At 37.1% G+C, this 14879-nt stretch overlaps 1 protein-coding gene across 12 annotated transcripts in view; it reads left to right on the forward strand.

Moving 5' to 3' along the window:
- RYR2 (ryanodine receptor 2) overlaps window positions 1-14879 on the forward strand; it is a 383225-nt gene that overhangs the window by 111057 nt on the left and 257289 nt on the right. For all 12 annotated transcript variants that reach the window (XM_085055535.1, XM_085055538.1, XM_085055530.1 and 9 more), the window contains exon 3: window positions 4002-4106. In XM_085055535.1, coding sequence (XP_084911661.1) covers window positions 4002-4106 — 105 coding nt within the window. The remainder of the gene's footprint in view (window positions 1-4001; window positions 4107-14879) is intronic.

The raw sequence follows: 14879 nt of genomic DNA on the forward strand, positions 1-14879 counted from the left end.
ATGCTTGTAAACAGAAATTCTCTAGAAACTGAAATAAAGCATAATGAATACATCCAGTACCCATGATTCACATGTGGGTTGGAATAGTTAGGGATATTTTTAAATATATTTCAAGAGCTTTACTCAAAACACCTGTTTAATAAAGGGTATGATTATCTAATTTGCAAATCTGCCTCCCACAGAGTAAAGCATAGTTTAATATGCAAATATTACTACAGAAAACTAGTGTACACAATAAATTTAGTTTAAAATGACAGGAAGAATAAAGAATTCACCAATTTTCTAAATAATCTAGTAGCTACTTCAGTAATGGATATGCCTTAAGAATTCCAGATGACCATTACATTTATTTTAACTTGTCTAATTTTGCTGATTGGCTGTTACAAGTGGTGATGAAGGAACAATAAAAAAACCAATAGTAATCTATTGTTTTTCACCATCAGTACTGAATCTTCTTTTGAAGTACAATATACAATTTCTAGTTTATTTGTGTAATAACATTTTTAAAATCAAACTACTTGCATAATAGGCTATAATTATGACTGAGTAGAATTTCTAGAAAGAAAAATTGACAAGAAGACAAATCTAAACATGAACTGGCAGCCAAATATATAATGCTTTAATTAATACTGAGATAAACTGGAGTTACTACTATTTACTTTTTAAGTCACTGGGTGTATTTTATATTCAAACCCATTAAAGTGTGATTGATTTTGCAAATGTGTCAAAAATAAGTTGTTGAAATAAACTGTTGAAAATAAATAGTTTTGAATATTGCCATTGATTATCAGAATTTTCCACTGATCATTTGAAGGGAAGTGATACAGATTCCCTGGACTGTCCAAAGACATTATATACTCTGTCACATAACAATCCATAACCTCCTTTTGGAATATGAATTAATTTTCTATGTCTTCATTTAGAAAGTTAGTGCAGAAAAGATAAATAAGGATGAAAAGTGGTGGAAAAGAAGGTTGAAGATTGCCAGTATGGTTATTTATATCTGATGAGACCTCTGCTTTTGAGCACTGATCAGTTTTTGGGGTTATAGTTTGTGTTCTGTTATCAAAATAGAGATGTATTATTACCATTAAACTGTTGGAAATTTCCTGGTAGTTTTGGTCCGTATTAAAAGTGTATTGATGGGTGATTAGACATGTAGCACAATATTTTCATTAAAATAATTTATTATTTAATAGTGTGTTCATAATGTAGCAAAGCAGTCACTGAAATACCTACCTACACATTTCACCTGTCCTCAAAAAAGCCTGGTATTGAAAACTAATTGGTACTGGTTTTCCTTGCAGCCATTAGAATGTGGAGTAGCTCTCCAGGCCGGGTACTAAAATCTTCTATGTATTTTGTATGAAGTTATGTTTAAGAGAGAATGTTGGGCTGCCATAGAATACCTTTATTTTTCATATGCCATCCTCCATCTGTGTGTGAGATAATATGAGAGATAATAAAGATAGATAATCAGAGGTCTGGTAAAGACTCTGTTTTTCTTTCCTGAGTGTTATTTTATGCTTTGAAGAGGTGGAAAAGACACTGTGAATAATTTCTGGTATGTTTAAATGAGGGTTTTAAAATTACCTGGAATTACTGTTTTTGAGGGGGCTATTTGAAAGAGGAAAGGTCAGAATGTGTCTGCATGCCATCCCAAAGCCTCATCCTTTAATGTGTAGTGTTAAAAGCATCAGCATTGAAATGGAGTGTGCAGGGGTAAGCAGAGCTGTAACTGAGCTAAATACCTTGGCAGGTCTGCATCTGTCCCATGATTTTCCATGCTTTGATTGTTGTGCATGCTGGGATTGATGCAGTTGTGTCTGTTGGATCTTCCATAGAGCAGAGCTGGGTGAGGCACTGCCAGAGAGGAAGGTCTAATTCACATGCTCACTGCCAGCATCAGCAGGTGCATCTTTCCTCAGCTCTTAAGGGAAAATCATTTCTCCATGAGGACCACCAAGTACCCAGGCATTCATGCAACAAAGATGAGGTGGGGTAATGTCCTCTCCCTTTTGTCTCATGAAAAAAAAACTGGCTCTAACATTTTGCTAGACTGTAAGAACATAGTACTTCCTTTACTTAATTAAAGCAAAACAATCTCACACAGTTCTCCTTTTTTTACTCTCTGGCAGCAAAAAGTGTGCCTTACTCACCTGCAATGAGTGTAGCTGTCAAATGATCATTGGGACTTCATACCTCAGTTTTAATAGGGGGGACAAAAGTGCTTATGGTTGTCATGTACATAAAGGAGATTGAAATGGGTGAAGAAGAGGTGTCCTAGTTACGTTGATTTGATCGATGTTTGAAATGATGCAGGATTTTCAATATTTGTAAGTATATAACCTGTAGGATAGGTTGAATAGTAAAAAAAATTGATAGGTTCAAAATTGTATGTGTGAGACGTTCTGCCAGCAAAAATCCTACTTTAAATAACAGTAATAGAGTAGGAATATTTCTAAGGAGACTTTATTTATAGATGCAGAAAAGGTAGCCTTGGCTCATTTCAGGCAACACTGTATGGAGCATCTTTTCTGTTTTGCTCATACTACTGTTTGTCAGTCTTCACTGGGCAGAATGGCTGCATTCTGAGGCACTTCATTTCTGTGAGGCTTTCTAGAGTGGAAAATTGCCCTCACATTGGAAAATCCTGAGAGATCTATTACATATTAAACAGACCTGAATTGCTGTATTTAGGAGGGATGAACAGCAATATAATAAGCTACTAAGAGTGTGAGGTATTCTGAGTATACTAACTTCTTTGGGGAAAAAAAGAGATTTTGCAACTACATTTTACAATTTAGACTTGTAAGTGGCCTCTTCACATTGTACACAGTTTGAGTAAGTGTGCAGTTTTACAGCTTTAGCAGCAAAAGCATCATGGTATAAAAAACTGAATCCCAACAGTTAGTAAAAGTTGCAACAAAAATAAAATATGCAACTAACATGGAAAGAAAATAGAGAAGGAATATGAAAGAATATCTGGAGGTAAGTAAAGGTGTGTAGGAGTTGCATATTCTATTAACAGAAGAAAAGATCCCCACATAAAATCTAATTTTACTTTGCTACTTTGTGAGTTAGACATTGCTATTACAAACCTCTTTCAATTTTGTATTAATTTTTATGATAGTCTGGAAAATTAACTTTTCAATAGTTCAATGATTTTCTTTCAATCACGACAAGTTAAATATTAATTTTTACAAGACTCTTTAGTTTTATCCCATTTAGAGCAGACTACGGGGAAGTATAGTGCCCTGCAATGTAGAGCCCAAGTATAGTGAAGCTGCTGGCTTGGCCTCCGTACTCAGTGTCCAGTATTTCTGCTATAAATATTCATCTTGACCCTCATGATAAGGATGAGGTCTGGATAACTACAGTAGCCTAAAGACTGAATTTGATTTTCCTCACCATCTGAGCATAGTATCTGAGACACATATTCCATGTACTAATGTCCAAGCAGACCTATCATTGCTTTGCTTAGGAGCCTTTCTACTTTCAATTTTCTTCTCTAATTTTCTTTGTGCAACTTGTATTGCTGTTCCTATTCCTTTCAAGAAGCACGTCCAAGAAGAGTTTGCCTCCATTTTCCATGTAATCACCACCAGACTTCTAAAGAGAGCTGTAAGATCCCTCTCTCCTCTCCGCAGGCACGCAGGGGAGAGCACTAGCCCTGGCATTCATGGTGATCCTCTGCTGAGCTTTGTGATGAAATGATGATGAAATTTGTTGGTTTCTTCTTTTATTGAGAGTTTGCTTCTTTTTGAGAGGGGACCTGGCACCCCATGTGTGAGCTTGGGCATGCTGAGCAAAGGGCAAGAGCTGTTTCCCTTCACTGGCTCAGACTTAGCTGTTGCAGCCCAATATGTGGCTGGTTTTCATATCCTCAGAGATACAGTAGATCTTTCATATTCATGGGTGGTGAGGCAAAGTAGAGGCACTGGAAAGTGCTATTCAGCACATGTGTTACTAATGTTATCTCATGGTTCTCTTTTACCTAGAATGTTCCACCTGATTTGTCCATTTGCACCTTTGTGCTGGAGCAGTCTCTGTCAGTACGGGCCCTCCAGGAGATGCTGGCTAACACAGAAGAAAAGGCAGAAGGGGTAAGTTATTAAATACTCATGCTTTTTCCGTCTTGCAAAATGCTACTTTATTCCTACAGTACCACAGGTTTCATGAGTGTCCCATGCTTATAGCACGAATAATTCCTTATGTTGAATTTTCCTCCTTTGCTACAGGAATGGTCTGTTTTTTGAGAAATTATAAACAAATGCAGTTTGCACTGAAGCTTGCCAGAGTTGTAAATTCACAACAATTTCAACGTGCTATGAGTCAGTGTAGAGCTAAAAGGGTTTAATTTGAGAATCTCATAATGTGGCGTATAGAGCTTGATCACTTCTTCAGAACAAAAAGGCTTTTTGAGTATTCCTGGCTGTTGTAGGTGAGCTTGTGAAAAGGTCTTCAAATGACTTGGATGTATGCTGGTTTTCTCTGGAAATAATGAAACTGTTGTGTGTGGCCTGAGCTAAAATACCCTGTAACAGATCTTTAAGCTGAAGATAGAATATTATTGAGCCTTGGTGAACAAGAAATAGCAGTCTGGAATATGAAGGATATAGGAATTACTTAAATCCTGTAAGAATCATTATTATTCCTAATAGAAATTAATTAATTAATTGATTAGCAATTATTTACAAATAAATCATAGTAGAGCAATTAATGTTCTTTGCAGTGCAATTAATTTGATTTGTTATGTAATTGCATGTTCCACACATGCCTCAGATATTAATTTGAATGCTATGCTCCAGCTCTAATCCTGTAAACTTTTGAGGAAGAGTGACTGTAGGCACAGGAGTTACACAGGTAAAAGAGAAGTAGGCATTAACCATAAAGCCATCACTCAAGAAAGATGGCAGGAGATAAGCATGCCTCTGATATTTCTGGGAATGCCTCGAGAAACCAAACTTTAATATAGAGTAGTCAGTCCCATGAAATGCCAGGCACTGAGACTGAAAATGGTATTTGGACAGTGAAGTCTGGGAGCAGTCCCATGGATGATCCAGAGTCCACTCTGCCAGTGAGAATTTGTTCAAGAGACTGAGCAGCACATCTGAGAGAAGAGGTGGTACCAGAGTAATAAGTTATGTGCTTCTAAACCCCTCTTCCCTTACTTTGTAAATACTGAAGCCAAGAGCAAGGAAATTTACAGGAAAAAAATCAAGAACCAGGCATATGCAGGCATAATGTCAAAAATCACAGTCCAAACCCCAGAATGTACAGTGATAACTGTGTTTGGCCATATGTGTGAAGTAGAGCAACAGTTTCTTTCTGTTGATTCCCAACAGATGTGAGCTAATACAGAGATCACACCCAGAGAACATGGGAGAATGAACCAGCTTCTCTGCATAATGATTAGAAAATGTGAGCTCAAGTATTCTGTTGGGAAGAGGGCAGACTGAAGAGAGCTTTGTAGAGTCTCAGGTGGAATATTTGCACTAGTTCTGGACTGTTTTCTGCACTAGATGTGAGCTGAAGTAGAGTTTTTTAGGACTCACTGACCAACGAGACATACCAGGTTTGGTGGTAATCTGGTATTTTCTGGAAACAATTACTGATGTTTTCTGTGTGTAACTGGACACTTTTATCCTTGGCTTAATAACACTGATGGGAGCTGCAGTGATGTGCAGTGCTCTGTACTCACAGGTCTTCTGAGATGCGCACAAGAAAGATAAAGCAAAGTTCTGAGTGTGGTCATTACGTGGCTGTTGGCTGTTTGCAGAGTAGTTTGCTGTGCTCTCAGCACCTATTACATGTCAGCACTAGCAGAAGTCACAGAGCTGCAGCTATACCAACACAGAGGGATGGTGTTCACTAAATTGTTATCTATTTCTGCTGCAAATTTTGATGGCTGCTGTAGAAATGCATTACCAATCTGCTTGTGTCTCTTGCATATGATTATATAGATATTAGAGGAGAATAATCTTGAAAACAATGGTTTGTAGATGAACACAAGGTCATGTTGTTGTCAATGTCAATATTTTTCTTTTTAGTAAGTCTCTGAAAGTCAAGAGTGATGATACTAAAATGACTAAATATGTACTTGCTGATCAATAGAACTGATATTTTGTCTCTGTATGTAGTCTCTATGAAAAATATACAAAGTTTTCCTTTGCATTTATATTTGTATGTCACAGGGCAGGTACTTATATAGACAGCTCCATATTTGTTTGAAGTAACTGTTAAAAGAAGTTTTAAGACAGGAGGTAATTTTGTGCATGAATCTGAAGCACTATTATCTTCCTGGAGAAGCATCAATTTTTTCATTAAATAACAGTGTTTCATTTCATGCAGGAGAAGAAAGTATAGCAATTTATTGAGAGATTGTTGCTATAAACTGGATTCAGCATGACCTCAGTTTTCTAGAGCAAAGAATCCTGCAAAGTGAGGTCTTTTCAGTCCTCGGTTACATTTCTTTACATTAGAAATCATTAAGACTGCTGTGCTTATAAGTGGTCTCCTTGTGCTGGTTTGCTTTTTGTGTTGTGTAATCTCTTGAATGCTATGTTTATATAATAGGTATTCTTGTTATATAACAGGTAAGTTAGCAGTAATGTAATGGTTGAGTAATATGAACAGAATCTCACGCTGACTTGAGTCAGAACAATAAGCAGCTTTTTTGTGCCTAAGAAGGAGTAACTGTGTGCACTTACTGGATTTACTGCTACTTCTCTATTAGTATTCATTAAGTGTGTGAGATTACTCTGCAATAAATACCCAACTTTTTAGTGCAAGAATCCCAAAATGAGAGTTTCTGTTCTTCATGAGATCAGTGACCAATCTAAGTATACCTGTCTCTCCTGAACCAGCTAAATGCTAGTATCAAAGGCAACAGTGGAAAATGACTGAAATTTCCTAAGAAAGAACGTGTGCAGTGCTCTGTTTCATCTAGGGACTGAGTAGTTACTTTGTGCTGTGAGGTTTTATTATTTCCCTGTGAAATACTGTGCTAATCTCTGGCAATTAAAACACTGCAATTCACAGCTTGATTGAATGTTTTTGGTTTCAAAAATAAAACCACAACCTTGTTTGTTTGCTCAGGTAGCATTATTTACACATTTCATTTTCAACAGGTAGGTTTTTTTTATTTTGCTGGAGACTGGAGTGCTATATGAATGTACCACTTTTATCAGTTCACCCGCAGGAAAGAAATAAGACTCAAAAAACAACAAACCAGAAATAGATAAGAAAAAAGGGAGGAGTCCTGTGGAGAGGAAATAATAAATAATTATATAAATGAAGACTCTCATCACATAGTCTGGGTTGTGGTTTGTTAGGCAAGCAGAATTACAGGTGCACTGTCCTATACAGGGGGCCTACAGCCTAGATATTATTTTGTAATCATTTGGTCTTGGGTTTTGAATGTAACTCTTTATTATTAGAAAAGCACATGAAAGATAAAAGTGGAAGTCCTTATGTTTTTATAAAGCATTTAAGATCACAAAAAGCATTCAGGCCATCTATTCTTAGCTTGGTTGTTATTTCCAGTTAAACTTCTTTGGACCCAAGTGCCTTGTATTTCACTAAAGCTCATAAGTTGGAATGATCCTGAGAAAGCAAATGCATAGCTTCTGGAGTAATTTAGGAATGGTCACTGCAATCTGTTGGAACTGTATTTTGCTTCTGATTCTTTTTCCTCTGATTTTTTTTTTTGGGGGTAGTTTGTTTGGTCTTCTCTTTTCTCCTTTCTCTTTTTTCCCCCCTTTTTTCCTTTTTCCTTTTTCCTTTTCCTGTTTTTCCTTTTCCTGTTTTTCCTTTTCCTTTTCCTATTTTTTTGGGGCTTTTTTTTTTTTTTAGATTTCATAGTTTTTTTAGTTTTTTCTTTTTTTAGATCACATCTTCCTTTCCTAGATTCAAGACCTCTGTCATCTAGTACTTACTTTTTGTGAAAGTGATTAAATGCCATAATCAAATCAGTTCCTGGAAATTTTCCCTAATTTTCTTAGGAAATGAAGCCTGGCCATCTCTCCATTAGTGCTCTTGAATTCAGTAACTTCTGCAATTTCTAGATAATATGAACAATATTAGAAACAGGATTAGAAAGTTATGTTCTTCCAGATGTGATGGATATTGGGTAGGAGAAAGGGATCTCACTTTAGAGGAAAGGAAGGCAAGGTTGTCTCTTTTATGTTACTATCAACTGCTCTTGTGCTATTGCACTTTCTGCACTGCTTTCTTTCACTGAGAAGAGGTGTCACAGGGACATGGAAAGGAAATTGCCAAGTTTCAGGTGCGAGGAAGGGATTTAAAACTTGGTGGCTTCTTTCAGTTTTGAGATTTAAACATCTTTTTTCATCGAAGTTAAACGACAGACCTGTACATTGTATACATTACCAGTCTCCCCTTTTATGATAAGGAAAATTATTTTCTTTTGTCCTAATGTGTATCCAGGAATCACTTTAATTCTTACTTGCAATTTGTCATGTTTTGCTGATGCTGGTGATTCAGAAGGGTCTTGCAATGGCTGGTACCTTTAGAAACAGCGTGTGGATTTCTGCCATGATGTATATCAGGCAAAGTGTGTGATGATGATGCTGGTTATTACCAGTTTGTTTGCCACAATCAGGGCCAGCATGCACACTCCTGAGTGAGCCTACAGGCTTTAAGTCTCTGTTGGTAACATACAGGTGAATTTCCCAGATTCTAAAAAATTCTTCAACAACCTTTCTACTGTGTGACAGTTGTAGAACTGCCAGAAGAAAGGGTATCTGGACATATCTGATATGGACGACCATCAGGTATTTTCTTAGCCTCAGTTGGCTCAAAAACGATTTAGATTTTGTCTGAAAGGTTTTTCTTTTAAAATAATATTCAAGCAAACATGCTGCATGAAAAATGGGTATTAAGATAAAGATTTGCCAAGAGGCTGTGCAAATTAAAATTAAGTGTAAGGTAACCTTCATAAAGCCCATTGCTACTAACTCTTATTTGAACTATATTTCAGAGGGTTTTTTAAATATGATTCAATATGAATTATATTTTTCTGGTGGGAGAATCTGAGTATTCAAAACACCACTACTATCTATATTTATATAACAAGGGTCTAATTTGAACTTTCTTTCTATTCTAATGCTTTTATTACTTCAAAGAGATCAAAACCAGTTTTAGGCCCAGTGACTAGGTACAGGAAATTAAATTAGTTTGGCATTTAAAGGACATTTTCCTGTAAGTGGAAAAGCACAAAATAATTTATCATCTGTGTTGGCTAGAACAAAAAATAAATGCTTGTTATTCCTTGAGTTACACTTGCTTTGCCTGCGTTTTCTGATATATATCCAGCAGTCTCATTTTATACATAATGGACTATTTTTTCACCTTGTTATGTCTTTTATAGTCCTCCATGGTAATTGTAATAAATGAGACCACTGAAATTTGAAGATTCTGGATTATATTTTACATGCCATACCTGATGAATAGACTATATATATATTTGTATATATATATGACACATATAAATACAGGTGTGTGTGACTTGCTTTCACATGCCAGTGTGGTGTACATCTGTGTGAGGATGAGAGATCTTATATCCCATACAGAGAATTGTTGTTAACTGCACCATTCCATTGGAGGAATTGAGAACTCTATTAATGAACTGTCTTTTACAGCAGCTTTAATTAGTTTCTGTCAGCAGTGGTAAAACATTCTCTTCATTCTGGTCTACCAGAAGACTGGTGAGTGTCAAACCATCCCAATTTTATTGTTGTACTGTACATCCACTGGAAAATCTCATGTCATTGGGTGGGTGTCAAGTAAGAGGCATCGATATTGGTGAGAGCTTCTGGAGCTCCTGTTTGTTGATCTGTGCTTTGTTCTGCCAACACAAGGTGTCTGCATGGCTTTTTCTGTTCAGGTATATATAGGAATATGAGACTGCTGTATGATTTTTTGTTTGTTGGTTTTTGTTTTTTCCAGTTTTATCAGCCAAGTGGGTGGAACATTCAATTCCTTTGCTAATGGCTAGGCTTCATGCTACATGAACTGCTCGCTGAGTGTAATGTGTTTCTGCTGGAATTGTGTTTTAATGACTCCGGCAGGGCAGATGCACCAAACTCAGTTATCCTCAATGGAGCCAAATGGATTTTCTCTGAGTTGCTTTTGTGTCCTTTCACTTCAAGTGATTGATTATTTACTAGTCCTTTTCACTTCAGCTTTTTGATTACTTACTAGAAAAAATGTAGTAGTGAAATAAGTGAGGATTTCTTTGCATGCCACCTGTAGCAAGAAAGTGAATGTATATCTAGTTATAATTTCTGTATTTTGAATGACATAATAAACCAGGAACTAGAATATGTCAGGAGAGTGTAGGACTCCCTAGAATTTATGCTGAGATGATTTTTAGTGCTTATTCAGAAAATCACATTGAATTTGTTATTTTCTTTCTGAGAAACTTGAAGTAATTTTTTGCTGTTTCTCTTCCTAGACTTCATTATACAGGGGAAAAATTATTTCTCAGTTGCCTTAGTATGCTTTAAATTTGTTTACTTTAATGTAAAATGAAATGTAGGGTTAAATCCCTTTTTAATTTTCTGCAAATTGATTTTAGTTGTTACATTTCTACTGAACACTTCAGGGTGCAGTTAGCTGCAATTTCCCTCAGTATTTAATTGCCCAGAAATGGTGTTATTCTAATGCTGTGTGGCATGGAGATTTGGTGTGCTTGAAAGCTCTATCCTGTCCTCCTGGTTGGTAATGAAGATGTGAAACTCTGCCCATGCCACTATCAACTCCTGAGGGTTGGTCTTATATAGGATGGTGGGGTAGGAGTTGCAAAAACCAAAAAAACAATCCAAACCAGAGGTTGTTATTCCATGTTTCTTTCTCAGCAAAGATATTTAAACATTTCTAACAAACGCAGCATGAAGACTTCGTACTAAACGAAAGTGCAGGAGTTTCTCAGATCTGCTCTATGACTAACTGCATTTCTGCCATTCTTGGAGAGATGGAGGTTCAGAGCTGGCAGTAGACTTCTTTCTGTTTGATGTTTTTGGGTGTTCTCCTAACCCATCTGAAGATAAGCATTGGTCCTGGAAGGAAAAACCTGATTGTGGTATGATGTTCTTGGAGTGCTCAGCCACTATTGCTGTTGAATTCAAGAACTATAGCTAACTCAATTCCTGCCATTGAAGTGGAATGGAAAAGTGAGGATTAACACAAAAATTGGTTCTGATGGTCCTGGGAAAGAAGTAACTGGACAAAGAATTACTGACTGAATATAAGCAGTGTAGAAGTCACTGAAACCAGCCCTTTGATGTATTGGCTGCCATGAGAACAGCTGAGAAATATTGGCAGAGAGATCAGAATGAGGAACTCAGGGTGTACTATGCGACTTTTTACCTTGGATGAAAAAAGAAGAGGATTAACTGGTTTTATGCCTTTTACCTGTCAATTCTATAGGTATTATTTCTGTGCCGTCTATAACCTATAGCTTGTTAATGTAAAGGATGGCAACATATTGATGCTTTTCAGTAAAGATTTCCTGTTAAGTCCTGAAAGAGGTTTTTTTTTTTTTTAAATGAAATTCACTCACAGCAAAATTGAAAATGATACATTTAAATTTGTCTTGAGAACCACATCCTCCTTTTTTTTTTTTTTTTTAGCAGCAGTTGGAATTGATGTACTAACAGCTATTTGTGCAAAATACAAGATGAAAAGATAAAACCCACCAAATCCTCATTTTCAGTTGCTGCTCTAAAATGCTGAAGAGTCTGTTTTGTAGCTCAACCCTATGTAAAGCTGAGAAAGTCTCCTAAACCACTAATTTTCTTAATGCTACCAGATGTCTTGACAAAGCTAGTAACCCACTGAGTTTTTAAACCAGGCCAGTGTAGATAAGCTGTTGGAATCAATAAGCTAAGCAGTGATCACTGGTTGTATTTTTTTCTGATTTTGTCTTCATGCCTCAGGACTGATTTGTGCAGGTGTTGAGGACTGTAGCTGATGAAAGCTACGCATAAAAATAATGGTAGAAATTGGGTCCTAGGCATCTTAAACTAACCTCCCTGGTTTGTGTATTACATTGATTTTAGTGCATTCTTTAAATCTTTGGATATGTCACCTGAGGTATTGTGAAAGTTGAATTAATATTAGTGAGTTTAGAGTTACAGTACTGAATATCATAAAATTGATGGCATTTAATTGTTGTGTCTTTAGAAGAGCTTTTTTATTAATATTTAATACTATGGTTGTACAAAAAGCTGGAATGAAACAAAATAGTACATCACCACCACCTCATCTACATATTGCATGAGGCAGATTTGATGTTGAAAAGGTCATGGGGATATGGAAGGCTGTGTCATAAAACAGTGACATACTTTAGCTTAGTCAAAAGTGTTTTGAAATATTTAACTGTTCATGATTATATTGTTCTTGGCTGCTACAACTCTCCTACTACTGACTGTAAAAAGTGGAGTTTTACACTAATCTCACAGCTGAGGCAAGGCCTGGATAAAGTGATACTCAATCACTGTATTGTCTTCTTTTGCAATATGCACATCTGTAAGGTGAGTAATTTGTAAAGGCCAAGAACTTATATTAAATAAACCATAACTTTCACTTTTGTCCAATTATACTGAGAGTGGAAGTAATAATTATTCAGTGTTTTTAAACAAATGGTTTATACTCATAAACATCTCATAATATATATTCAAATTCTCCATATCTACATTTGTCTTGCAGTGGCTTCTTTTAGGGATAGCTTCCTGAAATATTTGGCTAGGTTGGTTGCAAATTTAAAAAATAAGGATCCTTTGTTCCAACTTAGTGACTTGTAATAGCAAATTAAAAGAATATTTAGGTGAGTGGTGTAAAACGATACCAGTGAAGGAAATGCATATCAGGGCTACAGAGGCTGGGAGTGTGGAAAATGTTAATTGTGTCTGCAGTACTGTGTAGCAAGAAATCAGTCTCCTATCAGGCAGCTCTGTAGGATCTCAGCAGTTGGAGTTGGAAGATTACACAGGGGATTCTCCCTCTTGAAATGTGTCCCAGTGTGCTCATCCTTCAGGAGTTACCAACTCCTTCTATGGTAATTAAAAAAAACAACTAACCACCCTAACCCTCAAATTCAGTCAAGATTTTCTTAATGCAAGTTTGTTTCTAACTCTCCTTATCCTGCAGGGTTCAGCACCTCGGGGTGTTTTTTTCATTAATGATGCTTTATATGCATCATAGACTTCCATATTTTTTAAGTTTAAATGTGAATGGTCCTCCCCAAAGGGGGTAATGCTTGAACAGCACCAACAAGGGTGGCATTTAAAAGAAGAGATAGAACCAGCACAGTGAGACTGAGTAGGACTGGATTCCTGTCCTGAACAGGAAATGGGAAAGAATTGAGTTTGGGGAGAAGCTGGGTTCATCTCTATATTGCTTCTGTGGTGTGTCTATCAGAGTTGGTGATAAACATGCAGGGTTTCCTGGTGGCTGTTCCTGAGCAGGTCTGGATAGGGATGTTACATGTGAGGATTCATCTGAATGTATGTAATTGCATCTCCTCAAGGCAATAGGAAATTTGAATCCGTGGTAGCTACATCACTGAGCAAATCTATGATATCTTAGCAAAAATAATAGGTTTAGTGAGAACAGGTATTGCTTCATATGTATCTATCTCTTGAACAGTTATTTGTCTGTGGAGAAATGATTTCATACTCAGCTAGTCCTTAGTGGCTGTGGTAGTGTTAATTCACCAAGAAGGCTTCTGGTTTAATAATGTTTTGCTGGAGAGTCATCAAATTTTTTTTCAACTATAATAAACAAAAGCCTTCCACGCAGGTGAGTGTATTGGTATTTTTGAAGTATTAAAGTACTACTGTAGTATGAGAGCTACACTGTTTCAGGTCTGAAGTTAACATGTCCAGGTTTTGTTTATTCCTTATCATAGAGAATTACCATTTTTTATTTACTTACCAGGATGTTAAGAAGTCTTGAGTCAGGGGTGGAGGGAAAGAAAGTGAAAGAAATGAAAGGGTTTAAGAACATGGGTATAAAGTGAACAGAGAGAAGCTGAGAACTGGGAGCAGCTCTGTTGGCAGAGGTGAGATACTGTCCCTGGGCTCCAGGTGCTTTAGTTGTAGCTGAGTCTGGGACCTGAGCCCAGGAGAGAAACCACTCAGTGAGCTGTGAACACTTGCTCATCACAGGGGCACTGACTTGCCTTTTTGGGGGGTAGGATCATCCCCTTATAGACCATGAGCTTGCCTAAGTGTGTGTCAGGATCACTCAGCTTTTCCCAAACCCGAATTTTAGTTTTTTGGTGTTTCAGTGGCCACTCTGTGGGCAGGGCCTTGTTCCCACAAGGTTTGGCCAGGACTGCAGCTCCAGGGCAGGGAAGGGAGCCTCCCCTGCCTGCAATAGCCTGTGCTTCTGAGCTGCCTTTGGCCTCTGTGCTGGGGAGTGGGTCCCAAGCCAGCAGGATTCATTTTGGAGTCTTTGCAGGATCTCAGAGGCAGTTAAGGCTCCTACTGTGTTCCTGCAGGCAGTCTGGATTGACTTCTTCCCCTTCAAAAGCATGCCTGATAAATATACATGTATACACACACACACACACATTTAGGTTTAAAAAGAGGGAATATGCTCTTTATCACTCTTTCTGACCTCTATATTCACCTGTCTTTCATTTTTCAAGTGACAGTTGAAACCTATGTTTTTGGAGTACTGTCAACATGGTAAGTGAGAAAGGGAACTCCATATTGTAATGTTTTTGATCTTGATCCATAAATATTTTTTTGATACATGTGATAGTTGCTGAGCTCTGTAGATTGTCTTCCTTTCTACAGTAGTCTCCTCTTTCTACCTGGGCTACAGTCTTTTTAGCATTTGCTGGT

Source organism: Lichenostomus cassidix, chromosome 3 (genome assembly GCF_008360975.1).
Source record: "Lichenostomus cassidix isolate B80296 chromosome 3, HeHo_3.0, whole genome shotgun sequence".
In the NCBI taxonomy this organism is placed as follows: domain Eukaryota; kingdom Metazoa; phylum Chordata; class Aves; order Passeriformes; family Meliphagidae; genus Lichenostomus; species Lichenostomus cassidix.